Below are 13,508 nucleotides of genomic sequence, written 5' to 3' on the forward strand. Positions count from 1 at the left end.
TTCCCCATAATAAGAAAACTCTGGTAAGACTTTCTTTAGCAATCTATTTTTGTGCTGTCTTCTTTCCTCTTAGGGCATCTCACTGTGATCAACTTAAAACGTGAAAATTTACACAAACACATACACACACACACACACACGTACACACTTTGAATTCTTTTGTAGAGTTGCAGGAAACTTCTACAGGGTGTCTTCTAGTCTTAGTCCTTGAGATTAACTGAGACTTGTGTTTGGCGAAGGTTGATGATAACCCAGAAGCTATTTCACAAAACGAAGACAACAAACTTATTAATCTTCTTAGGCCTCCATGACTGCAGGCCATGTGTGTAATCATCAAAGCCCGGGAATGCCATGCTGGATCAGAACTCCCGTTCAATCATCTTTCACCTTTTTTTTTTTTAAATCTGAGAATGGTTCCAATGATATTTGAGTCTAATTATCATGACCTCCGCGGTTTTAACTGTGAAGGCGAAGGAGCTATTTGTGTTAAAACCTACCCTTTCTGAATGGATCTGAATTGTATCTACTTACTGCTCTACTCTGAATTACTTCTCTGAGTTGTAGCATCCATGAGTTTACTAAACTATTCGTCTCTTTTGTTTTGTTTTGTTTCCTAAAATTGAGATGTGTCCACTGCAAGAAATGTGTACTGGTTTTAGGGTTTTAAATTCAGTTAGCTTTGTCTAAAGGTTTCATTCTAAGTGTTAGCTTATCTAGGCCAAGACTGTGATCTGAAAAAAAAAAAGGTAATTCTTTCTCTCTCTCTCTCTTTTCTTTCTTCCTTTCAAACAAATTTAATGACCCCACAAAGAACATTCTAGCCACTGATCACATTGAAATATACAGATATACTTTAATGACTCAGCAGGGTCCACTTGAAATTGAAAACTATTCTAAAATTGTGGTAAAAAGGTGTGTGTGTGTGTGTGTGTGTGTGTGTGTGTGTGTAAAACTAAGTGGCTTTATCAAAAAGCTTGCATAGTTCTTTCCATGAAAAGTAACCATCTATCTTCCTGCTGAACATTCAGGTCAGGGACTTTAAACTTTTTCTTTCACTGAGATGATGCAATGCTGTATTGTAGCACACCCTGGACTGGTCCATGCATGCTGCTTGCTTATCAGGGCGATGTCCTGAGATGCTCCCCCTGATCCTGTCTGGGTAAAGTCCTTCTGCAGAGACCACTTCCTATTCATACATTGTCAGGATACAACTTGGCTTTTAATTTCTGTTTACTGAAAAGTAAAGAAAACAATAACCCCAGTCCTCACGGTTTGAGTCAATATGAGCGGTTCCCAGAGAAGAAAATTATCTAAAACTGGTGGGATTCGCTAATGGTCTGTGCTTTTTTTCCCCCCTCAAACCAGAACCTTTTCCAATTCCTGCCTCTCAGTTAAGAATTTGCTTGTCACATGGCTATATTCAGATGAGCAAAAGAACTAAAGACAGAAAGCTGTTTTGGAAAGTGAAACGTTGTCAATGGAAATTCATACTTCCTGAATCAGTCAAATGTGAAAATTTTAAAAAGGTTAATTTCTTATATGTGAGATAAATTTATACAATTCAGAATTGTGTAAACCTTATTCACTCATCTCTTTTTGCTTATGTCCAAATTCATACCCTGCCTGGATGCTCCTTTTGTGACTTTGGGAACATTTTTTTAACCTGGGCCGTAGTTCTGTCATAGGAAGGGGAAACACATAATAATATCAGCTTCTTTGCATTTTTGTATTGATTGAATACACAGGAACACACTGAATAAATGCTACCACTATCATCTTATATATCTGAAAGTAGAATTGAACTGCACAGTCTTGCGTTATCTATATATACCACAAATTGTCTATTTGAAATGATGGAGAAATCATTATGCCAGATTTAAGTGACATCATATTTTACAAATGCTTATATTGTATTTGGGTCATAATGTTAATATAATAAAGAGTGTTGAGGAAGATCCCTGGACTGTCCTGCCCAGCCAGCTTATTCTAATGGACTGGCTCCCTGTCCCCGTGAGTGACCTTATCTCAGAACACACGATGGAGGGCCCCAGAGGCATAACATCTGAAGCTGACCTCTGGTCTCCACACACATATGAACTCAAACACACATGAACATGCATACATACACACTCTCACATACACACAAGCCAATCATGAGTAGTTGGGAACCCATTAAAATTCAGAAGAAAAGGAACTGGAAGTCAATATACCCATGCATCTTCTTACACTGGCCTGGGGGCCTCCTAGGTGCTTGCTCCTCTGGGGCCTTCTGTCTGACAGCAGTGTCTCCTTCATCTTCAAGGTCCGCTGGGGTGATAAAGGATCGACTGAGGAAGGTGCAAGGTTAGAGAAGGCGAAAAATGCCGTGGTCATGATCCCCGAAGAAGAGATACCCGTCCCACCAAGACCGCCTCGGCCCAAATCCACACACCAGGCTCCTCAGACAAAATGGTACACGCCAATTAAGGTACGTGCCTGCATCTTGGGTGACATAGCTTAAACCTAACAGGGACGTAGCTTTTACTGTCTCACCTGTCCCACGAGGAAGACCAAGGCAGATCCAATAACAGATACTCATTTTCAGCTCTAGCAGCAGCTTACTTTCTTAGCATAAGAGCTTCCAGGTTTTTGTATAGACTAACTTGCTAAATTGATTAATGAAACGAATCTACCCAATTTCACAAATCTAATATCTCTTTAGGGTCGTCTGGATGCACTCTGGGCTTTGATCATGAAGCAATATGACCGAGTGTCCTTGATGAGACCCCAGGAAGGAGATGAGGTTTGTGTATGGGGAATCTTTTGATGGGGGGGTGCACAGATGATGAAAGTAGGGAAAAATTAATGAAAATAAGTTAAAACTTCCTGTTGCCATGCAGGATGGAATTGATACTGACCAGTGCATGCTCTTGTTACATGGGGTGGCTGTTAAATTTTGTTTCTACAACGCCTTTGCAAGCCACTTGCACAGCAGTGCCTTTCCAGATAATGAATTAACACCATAAGCGTGCCCGCTGACTTTGAAGACAAGTGTTCTGAGTTTCTTTGTTTGGAAAGAAACAGACTGGGAATTGGCGTCTGAAGTCTTTTTTCTCACATTTAGTAGCATTGAGATCTAGGGAAAATAACCTCAGAACCGCTGTCTCCAGTACAAACATGTCACCCGCCTTCAGCCATTGTCACAGTCTAGTCTCTGAAATATGTCAAGGCGTCCTTAAAGCCTCGAGCCCCCAAGAAGTCTGAGGTGGTGATATTTAGGTCCACATACTTACAGATGTGTTGTATTTATGCGTTTTCCTTACCAAGGGAGTCCATTTAAAGCTCTTACTTTAAAAATATGTTTAGAATTATTGTTTTTACTATCTTTTCTAATAATCTGCTCCATTTCCTCATGTAACAATTTTGGAGAAACGGTTCAAAGTCTCCTCAAATTCAGCAGTGGTGGGTTTGGTTGAGAGACGCTGTGCTGTTCAGGCTTCTAGGCTGCTTTCATGATGTGAGCATGGCCCTTCCTCTCCTCTGAAGGAGTAAACACCATGCGCATCTGCCTCAGAGGACTTTGGCTTCACTTAGGGCTGGCACGCTACTCTTTGAAACTATGAAGCAACCAGTCAAATTAGTATTTATGTTGTGAAGTCGAGATAAAGTGTATTTAGTATTAGGTGGTTTTAGCATGATGTTTAAGAGTTTAGAAGAATTTCAAATTTAAAATTTTTACGTCTAGCACTTAGGAACATTTCAGGAATATCTGAGTTCAGACACGTAGGATAGACAACTTGAAATATTGTTGAACTTCCTAACGTGATGTCAGTGCTGTCAGATAGGACCACTGGCAGAGAGAGCTGTGCTCTCAGAAGCAGACTCTTCTATTACCAGGCGCTGGCAGATTCTCCATAGAAACTTCCATTCGATGGAAATTTGTGTCTTGTTTAAATTCAGATGTGGGCTCGAGTTCTGTTTCTGGAGCTCTATGTAACTCTTCTTCCTCTTGAACACTCTAGACTTTACACTGCATTTTGCTTACCATTATTTTCAGGCCTTATCTGAGTGTGCTCTTCACCAGGTTCGATATTCATCTGTTTAATAATTTCTGTCTTATTAAGGATTAATATTGAGTGAATAGTGAGACATTGATGGGGCGGGAGATTCCAGTTTTCTTCCTAAAACCTCATATGCTGTTTTAAATATTGTGAAGAAGTTTGGGTATTTGCAAGATTTATTCCCCTAAAATTCACCAATACTTGGTTAAACCAGATTAACCATTAAACTCTAAATTATGAATATATGCTTCATATAAATATGAACTGTATTTATGTGTACAAGATCTCCATTTACATCCAACTATCAGCTTGCTCTAAAGATCTACTTTCCAGTGAAGTGTTGCATTTAATATTAGAAAGTCTGTTAAATAGTGTGTTGTCAGAACAGAGAAGCATGTTAAATTCCTATTGAAATAGTTTGACTATAATATCAAGTAACGCATTGAAATAAATGTTATTTGATATTAAGGTCAATTCCTCTAAAAATTTTTGAAATTTGTCAACATGTAAATTAGTTTCATTAGTAATTTGATTTTCCTGTGTCTCCTGTGGCCATCACTATTTTTTTGGTATGCATTCATATATGCAGACAGAACATTTGCTTTGTGCTCTTTATGAAGTGTTCGTGTTGGTACAGAAGTGTCAGAGTGTGATTGTAAAATAACTTGCTCATTTTAGGTATTATGAAGGCTCTGAAACGCCAGATTTTAGATGGGGGTGTTCGTTTACATTGTCAGGGCATAAATAATACCCCCCTCCCGGGTCTGGATACCAGACAGTCACATCCTCTGGAGGTGGAGGAGGAGGCTGACTTTAAGCCGCAGGACAGCTAATAAAGCACAATTGTTCGCAGGGCCTGACTAATGGCTCCAAGGAACGCAACCCCTGCCTACCCAGCAGCTTGTTTTGTGCTTTGGAAAACAGCCTTGTCATTTATGTAGGAACAGTTTCCCGCAGATTCTGCCTCCCGAGAGCTCAGTCTAATAAACAAACCCGCGACCACAGAACTGAAGTTGCCAGTGAGTCCCGCAGGTGGGGCAGCGAGCCCTTCCTGGCGCATTTGGAGCCGAAGCTGTGCTGGGGCGCAGAGGCCGCGGGGCTGCCGGGCTGAGCTCTGAGCGCCCTGAAGTCCTTGATGCGGAGGCTCAAGTCGGTGCGAGCCTTATCAAAGCGGCCGCGGGGGCGGGCGGGCTCCCAGCGCGCGGCTGCGGGCGAGCGCGGGCTTTGATGCGGGCCGCAGGTCCTGGGAGTCGCGGGTTTGGCGGCCAGGTGCGCGCTAGCAGGTTGTCCCGACATCTGCTGGCGGCCGCGGCGGCCCGATTGTCAGCCGAGGTAGTTGAGAGCGGCAGGACCGTTTTGGTCTTGCGCACGCTGCCTGGAGGCCTGAAACTCCAAAGGTAGGAGCGGGGTGGACACAGCTGCGCTCCCAAACTTGCCGGAGGCACAAATAGGAGATCTAATGCAGTTTGACTCCACGGCGGTGGGGGGACAGGACAGAGAGCCACTTCAGAGACAACTTACCGCTGCAACATCTGCCGCCAAGTTTCCAGGGAGTGACAGGGGACAGCAGGTACAGATCGAAGTCTCTGCACAAACAACCTCCATTACGCCCTGGACTCTTTTGAAGGGTCTCCATCAAACAGGCCCGAGTCCGCAGCAGGAGTTTGTTTGGTTTTCAAAGCAGTGTTGTGTGTGTGTGTGTGTATTTTCCCTTCAATAACAAGGTAATTTATAAATGATGCATTACCATGCGTCCTCCTTTTTTTCTATGACAAGAGAGTTGAGAAGCGGAAAGGCAAAGAAAGAAGAAAGCACAGGACTAGTTTGGAGTTGTTCCACAAACCAATTAAATCCCCGAGGACCTCCTTGACAGTGTTCGAGGTTATGTTAACCTTCAAATGGCTCCTCGTCCGCCAGTGAGCAGACAACAACTTACACATCCTACAGAAGAATCTCAGAACACGCCTGAAATGCATGGACTTGTGCTCACTGCAATTCCATGTTCAGAACTCAGAGTTTTATCTCTCCAGATGGGAAATTTAAGGTTCTTTTTTCAAATGAATGTGGAGGGTTTTTTTTTTTCCATTCAGTAAAACAAAAACCTAGGAAATTGAATTCACTTCAGTTTGTTTCTTATTTAAGGACTCCATACCTGTAGTGCCCCAAAACAAAGAGACATTTTTTTTTCTCTTGGAGAGAGAAGACCCCCTTTTTAGCGGGAAGAAATTTCATCAATTTGACTTTTACCAAAAATGTTGCAGAGTCATGATCATGCACAGGTGTATAAATGGGATGGGTTAAAATACCGGCCTGGCGAGAAGGAGTTCCGGGCTATGGCAAGAGAATAAAGCCTGCCGTTGTGTGAATTGTGCCACCATCTAGTAAACTGGCTGCATGATCACCTGTTTGAGATGGTGAGAGCTGCCTGTGCAAATGTGTGCTTTGGAGCAAAGGATTAGCCATGGAGCAGGGCCTGGGAATAGAAGCTAGAACTGCTAAGGTCACTTCGGATAGTAGAGACGGAACACGCACAGGTACAAGAGGCATTTTAGGTGAAGCCAGACTTAGTAAGTGGAGAACACTTATGAACTGTCCTGATGTGCTTTGCGTTCTATAAAATGACTGATGTCCCTTCTGACAGAACATCAGTCCTCCAGTTTTTTAAAAGTTCATAGCAAAACAAGACAAAAGGCATCAAGATCATAAAGAGCGTAAACTCTTTCCGAAGGTGCCGAAGAGCTACAAAGCTGCAGTTACAAAACTGCAGAGGCCAGTGACGGAAGCTGTATATCCTGCCTGTCCACGCCCCTGTTAGCCCTGCTTCTGGATTCCCATGCTCAAACAAGCAGGCCTGACCCTTCTTGCATCACAGCTTCTTCAGTGACTCCAGCGTTCTGAGGGATCACTATGAGCTGCCTGTTCATGAATCGTGTGATACTGGATACTGTTCAGGCGCTCCATCCTCAAACTGACCACCGCCTCCGCATCAGGGTTTCCCACCCCTTGCTTTGGTTGTCTGCCATGTTCGCAGTGTGGACTCTTGTGGATTTTCGTGAGGATGTTGATCTCTTAATCAAATGGTTCTATATCTTGAATCTTTTTGGTGCCTGGATGTACACTGTTAATGACTGCAACTAACTACAGCTTACCACCTGTGAGTGGCACACATCTGAATGATAAAATTCCCATGAGAACAACCCATGGCAGGAACACGCCATTGTTATGGCACCCCCACTGACTGCTACAGAGGTGCAGGTCTGTATAGACAGGCATTCATTTGCACTGCGGTTGTATAGATGTATCCAGTAGTACAGAACACATTTACTTTTTATGAAAGTCATCATCTTGCACTGGAGATTAGCATTCATCGAGAGTGCTCTTTCAGTTCTATTTCTTAGCTTAACTAAAACCACTTCTTAATTGTGTAATAAACAGGTGCATGTTAATTCATTCTGATTTCCTGAAGTGAGATGCAAGATACATAAAATTCAATTGCTTAAATTACAAAAATGGATGAATATTTTTTCTCTTCAGACCTTTTCTTTTTTATTTTTAATATTATTTTTTAGGACAATCTTTTTTTCTTTTTACATATCAATCCCAGTTTCCACACCCTCCCCTCCTCTTGCTCTTCCCACCTTCCCCTGACCCCAACCCCCATCCACTCCTCAGTCTTCCCATGGGGAGTCAACAAAGATAAATTTTAAAGGATCTATAAATAGTATTTAGATACTTACTGAACATTTTAATAATTGATAAAGAAAAATATGTTTCTTTATCGTACGTAATATTATACATAATTTTAGGATAAACACCTCTTTTTAGATTAATGTGCTGCTTTCAGAAATATAAATTTTCATTCTTGTATAAGCTCTGGCTGGCACAGTGAAAGAATACTGCAAGACGGGTCTTCACCAAGGAAGAGAGCACCAGTAGCCTGTCCAATGACAGACAGCCCTGAAAACGTGCATACAAGTAACAATATATGGGATAAGCAGGTATATTTTTGAATGCACGTGCATATACCTGTATGCATGCAATACCAATCAATGAATGAAGAAGCTGTTTATTTGAGACGTAGGGGGTATATGGAAGGGTTTGAAAGGGAAGGGAGAAATGTAATTATATTATAATACCAAACATAAAACAAAAATGTTTAGAAAAAGGCCAAAATTGACTGAACACAGTATTTTCATAAGTTCAGTGTGTGCTGAGATGGGAGCATCCTGAGAGCATCCACACAGTCGTCCCTCCCAGAGGGGAAATGACCTCACAGAGTTACTCTTTAACATTTTCACCTGCCTTTTTGTTCTGAGTATTTTGTACGTAAGCTTTTAAAAACAGTACTTGTTTATTATATATGTATGTGTACGTGCATGTGTGTATGTGTGTGCACCTTAGTGTGTATGTTTGTACATCACATGCAGGTTCCTGGAGAGGCTAGAAGAAAGTCGTTAGATCCTCTGGGACTAGAGTCGCAGGCAGTTGTGAGCCACCAGGTGGATGCTGGGAACTGGACCAGGCTCCTCTGCAAGAGCAGAAGTGCTTTTATCTGCTGATCCATCTCTCTCGTTCCATTTAATCTTAATATAATTATTATAAAGGAGAAATGCATCTCTAATCAATCACTTCACAGATTATATAACAAAGCATATATTTTTTCATTATGTTTATTCAATTTCTAACTTGTAGCTCAGAATGCACTCTAAAAAGAAAGAAAACACATTTTGAAGTAACTTACTATTTAAAAAGAATGTGTCATGATCATCCCTTAAGGTCTAGTGTAAAAATTTTCACAGTTCAGTAAGGAAATTGGTTTGAGCAGGAAGTTTTTATTACTCCATCTTTTTCTCTTTCCCAAAGATAGATTCTTGCTGGGTCACTGTGAACTGGCTTGTACTCACTGTATATAGGTTTTGAAGTTGCAGCAATCCTCCTGCCTCAGTCTCCTGAGTGCTAGATTACAAGTGTGTGCCAGAATACTTGAGTGTCCTCTGATTCTCAAAAGACTGTGTACTCACTTAAACACATTATCTAAATAACTAATGCTTTTAGGGACAGAGTCTTGTTTACTTTGCTAAGTACTTTAAGAATATAATATAATTACTTTCTCTTCTTTCCCATCACTTCCTCCAAGCCCTTCCGCATATGCCTAATTCATGACCTCTATTTCATTGATTGTTACATACATTTGTGTATGCATATGTTTATGCATATATGTATTTCAAAATACAAGTCTGTTCAGTTGTAGACGGAGACTGCTCTTTCATTTCCTGACCACAGAGACCCAAATAATCACGCAGAAGCTATATTAATTACAACACTACTTGGCCAATAACTTAGGCTTATTATTGGCTAGCTCTTATATCTTAAAATAATGCATTTCTATTATTCTGTGTATCGCCACAAGGCTGTGGCTTACTAGATAAGGTTATAGCGACTGTCTCCACTGACAGCTACATGGCATCTCCTGACTCTTCCTACTTTCTCTCTATGTCTCTGTTGGGATTTTCTGCCTGGCTTTGCTCTGCTAAACTTTAGATTCACATGATATTTCTTAGCAAGCTGGTTAATGTCCTGAATACTAACTATGTGTCTTTCTTACATACATATATCTTAAAGACATACATGTATACCTACATAAAATTTATACTCAAGAATTTGATTGGTGACTATGCATATTTTGTTTTGAATAAAAATTGCATATTTGAAACAGGCTTTTAAAATAAAGCTGCTTCCTTCTTAAAATAAATGCTCTCCGAACATATTTCATGGCACTAATAATTTCTCATTTATTCTGAATTTGCTGTATTTTATGACGTACATTTAGAACATTCCCAAGGGAAAATCAGACACACAAATAAATCCCATTTATATTTAATCATCTAAAAGAGTTAGTAAATCTGCAGATTACTGCAGTAAAATATTCATATAGCATATTTACGTACTGATAAAAATTGTAGAATAAAAGGTGATTTTTTTTTCTTTTTCTGGCAGTTTCCTTCATTTATTTCAGTCCCATCTTAGCTCCTAACCCTGGTGTGCCCCTAAGTCCCAATCCTTGGTCATTTCTCTGGTGTTTCGCCTTTCTCTGGAGAGCCCAGAGAAGCCCCATGATTTGTTATCACCATTAGGAACATCTTTCCCAGGCAGTTCTGCCCGCCCTTCTGACTTGCACCTGCACATTTGAGAGCTTATATGATTTTCCACTTGGTTGCCCAGTTGTCCCTACACTATCTGTGTTTAACTGGACTTAACCATGTGACTCAGAAAGGCTTTCCGCTTTGGGCTGTAAAATTCTCTCCATCATTTGCTCTATCCTTTAAGGTCCATCTAAGGACAGACAGTGGACATGCCCATGTCTATGTAGTCCTTAGGACTCTGTAAAGAGCATCAAGGAGATTTTGGCGTTCTGAGTCTGGGTACAGTATCCTAGCTGTCATATTTACGAGCTCGACTCAATGCACAGACTTCTGTAAACAAAAGTCACTTCTAGTTTTGTTGTGATTTATTAAAATGTGTGATGTGTTAGATCCTAGAGATACGCAAGAAAAATGTCACTTGACTTTGTAAGTTTAAGTATTTCTATGATCATTACTTTGTATTTTACTATCCTAGACTTTCCTGAAAATAAAGTGTTGGGAAGATGAAGACAAAGCAATTCTAATATTTGACAAGTTTGAATAATTACCTATTAAGGCACAGTAGGAAATAGTGGTACATAAAAATGTTATTTTATGGAGCTAAGAATTGTCGGTTTTGCATGGCGATCAATTTCAAGTGATAATGAACTAAATTAAGCATTTTTTGAGTTATACAAGTATGACACAATAATTTTCATTTAGGTTGAATTCTGCATAGATGAAGATTAGTTATTTTTATAAATTTACTTTACTAGATCATGACTTTTTTTACTTAAAGTATCATTTCCACCATTTTTTTTCTAAAAATGTATTTGATCTTTGCTTCCTATTGGATGCAAGAAACGTTTTAAGCGATGGGCATTCTTGTAGGTACATAGCAGCCCCTGCCAAACCGTGCGGCTTTTGTCAATCATATATTGCTTCATCACTCACGCAGCTGGCTGGCATGTAGCTTATGTTAGCTCCCTGTCTCATTGTTCGACTTTACAGAAATACTGGCTCTTCATGGTGAGAAAGCTGACAATCTATTTGGATCCTACTGTCTGGAAAAACCTGTGATGGCTTAAGCTGTCCTCTGAATCCAGATTTATGAACTAGTCCTAGATCCTAACTAGATTAGTGCCTTTTCTATTAACTGCTAAGTAAGGCAGCTGTCTGAGCTGCTGGTTGTAAATTTGCTCATGTATTTTCTGCCAACTCTGCTGCAAAAAGCAGTGGATAAGAGGATCAAAGTTTCAGAACTTCTGTTTTCACAGCCCGAAATGAACTTGGAAGGGATGATGGGGAAGATTTGAAGAGGTAAAAGCACGCATTGCATTGGGGAAAGGGGGATGGTTTCTGTCATTAATCTTAATTATTTGCCAAGGATTTCAAACCTCAGTTATTAATACTGATGTTAAGCCCTTCATTTGTCATACTTTGCTATCACACACTGTTTTACAAGATAAGAATTATAAGAAGAGGCAGTGAGGTGTGTGTGTGTGTGTGTGTGTGTGCGTGCGTGTGTGCATGCATGCAGTACATGCATGCTTGTGTGCATATATGCATGCACACATGCAAGTGCCTGATAGAAATATTTTCATTTGTATCTTTCAAGTATTTTCTTGTGTTAATGTTCAGGCCGTCACTTTTTGACAGCTACTGTGAGCAAGCAGAAATGATGGACAAGTAACCGTAAATCTATATAAAATATCTAGATAGTGCTTAGCAATAAGTCTGAATAATGTTACTTTCATGTTTACCTGAATACAAAATACTTCACTGAAGGGGAGATGTCAGGCCTGGAGTGACATAGAAGAATAAGAAGCAGAGCTAGAATAAGGAACAGAGAGAAGGAGGGAAGAAGGAAGGGAGGGAGGGAGGGGCGGAGGGATGGTGGGGGGGAGAGAGAGAAAGAATAAAGCAGATGAAGAAACAAAGGACTTTTATTTCTCAGAACAAAATTCAAGATATAGGAACATATAATTTTTGTTTAGATGATACACAACAAATTATGTATTTTTAAAGAATGCAGTCCTGATCAATTTGAAGCAAAACAAATTATCCCATCTCTTCTTAAAATCCTGTCTCTAGCTGGGCAGTGGTGGTGCACGCCTTTAATCCCAGCACTCAGGAGGCAGAAACAGGTGGATCTCTCTGTGTTTGAGGCCAACCTGCTCTACAAGAGCTAGTTACAGGTCATGCACTAAAGCTACACAAAGAAACCCTGTCTCGATAAAACAAAACCAAACAAAAAAATAAATTAATCCTGTCTCCCTCCTTTTTCTTACTTCCCATTAACTTCTCTTTACTCTTAAGTCTATGACAGTATCCTGTATTGCTTTTCAATGAAAAGTTGTAATTACTTATGAGTATTTTTGTCTGCCAAAAATGACTTATAAATCTTCAATGGAAAAATCTTTTAAAAATAGATAAAGCTCAGAACTTCTGAAATAAAACTTTAGGATTATATTCTGTGTTTTCCATGTGTTTGGATAAAAAAAATATCAGTGGCAAAATATGTATGGAACTATTGTAGCTTTTCCACATGAGCCTTGAGTTGATAGCAGTGACCTATACTTCAGGAGTAAGATTTAGTCAGAGGACTGGATATTATCAATTATCAGCAGATTTAGAGTCACACATTAGACTTTGAGGTGTTGCTCTTCTTTGCATTGCTGTTTGCTTTGTATGAGTTGCTTTTGCAACTCATTTAATTTAGTACATTCCTCAACAACGTAGGAGAAATATAAAGATGCAATACTCTATTAATCCAGTTACTTAAGCTGTATGTAGAAGCTACTGCAGATGCAAAAGCCTGTTGATGCCAAAAGTTTAGGCTTTAATTTATAGGCTCTAAAGAGCCCACAGAAGCTTTGAATGGTCAGTAATAACACAATGCAAAGGTTAGCACTATGTTCTTAGAAGCCTCTCAGATTGTGGTGAGCAAGCAAAGTGTTTCACTGAGTAGTTTAGACTCTATTGATAGTTCTATTTTTCATTTTTAGTCTTTCATTATGGATCACTAGTGGAATTGCATGAAGCTTTCTGCTGGGCTGAGACCAGCAGATTCTCGTGTAAAAGAAGTCTCCTGATAGAAATAGTACTTTTCAGAGTACCAGTTTTGCTTTATGAACCTGGGATATTGTGAAGCCTTGTTTAGGATGTTTCTTGGTTTTTTTTAGAGGACTCTTTTCTTGCTTCTTAGAAATATTTGGATAGACCATTGAGGCTCAGAATTTCGGAATTTGTAATGCTGTGTGCATCTGTGCATGGGTGTATGTGTGTTGGGTTGAGGGGTGGTTGGTTGTCTACTAGTGGAGAGAAAACAGGTGTAGCAATTCTT

General features: G+C 40.0%; 1 protein-coding gene across 1 annotated transcript in view; it reads left to right on the forward strand.

The window, feature by feature from the left end:
• Antxr2 (ANTXR cell adhesion molecule 2) overlaps window positions 1-13,508 on the forward strand; it is a 128,643-nt gene that overhangs the window by 78,538 nt on the left and 36,597 nt on the right. The window contains exons 15-16 of the mRNA XM_075943057.1: window positions 2,303-2,467; window positions 2,702-2,782. Of these exons, the coding sequence (XP_075799172.1) occupies window positions 2,303-2,467; window positions 2,702-2,782 (246 nt within the window). The remainder of the gene's footprint in view (window positions 1-2,302; window positions 2,468-2,701; window positions 2,783-13,508) is intronic.

Source organism: Microtus pennsylvanicus, chromosome 12 (genome assembly GCF_037038515.1).
Source record: "Microtus pennsylvanicus isolate mMicPen1 chromosome 12, mMicPen1.hap1, whole genome shotgun sequence".
NCBI lineage: Eukaryota > Metazoa > Chordata > Mammalia > Rodentia > Cricetidae > Microtus > Microtus pennsylvanicus.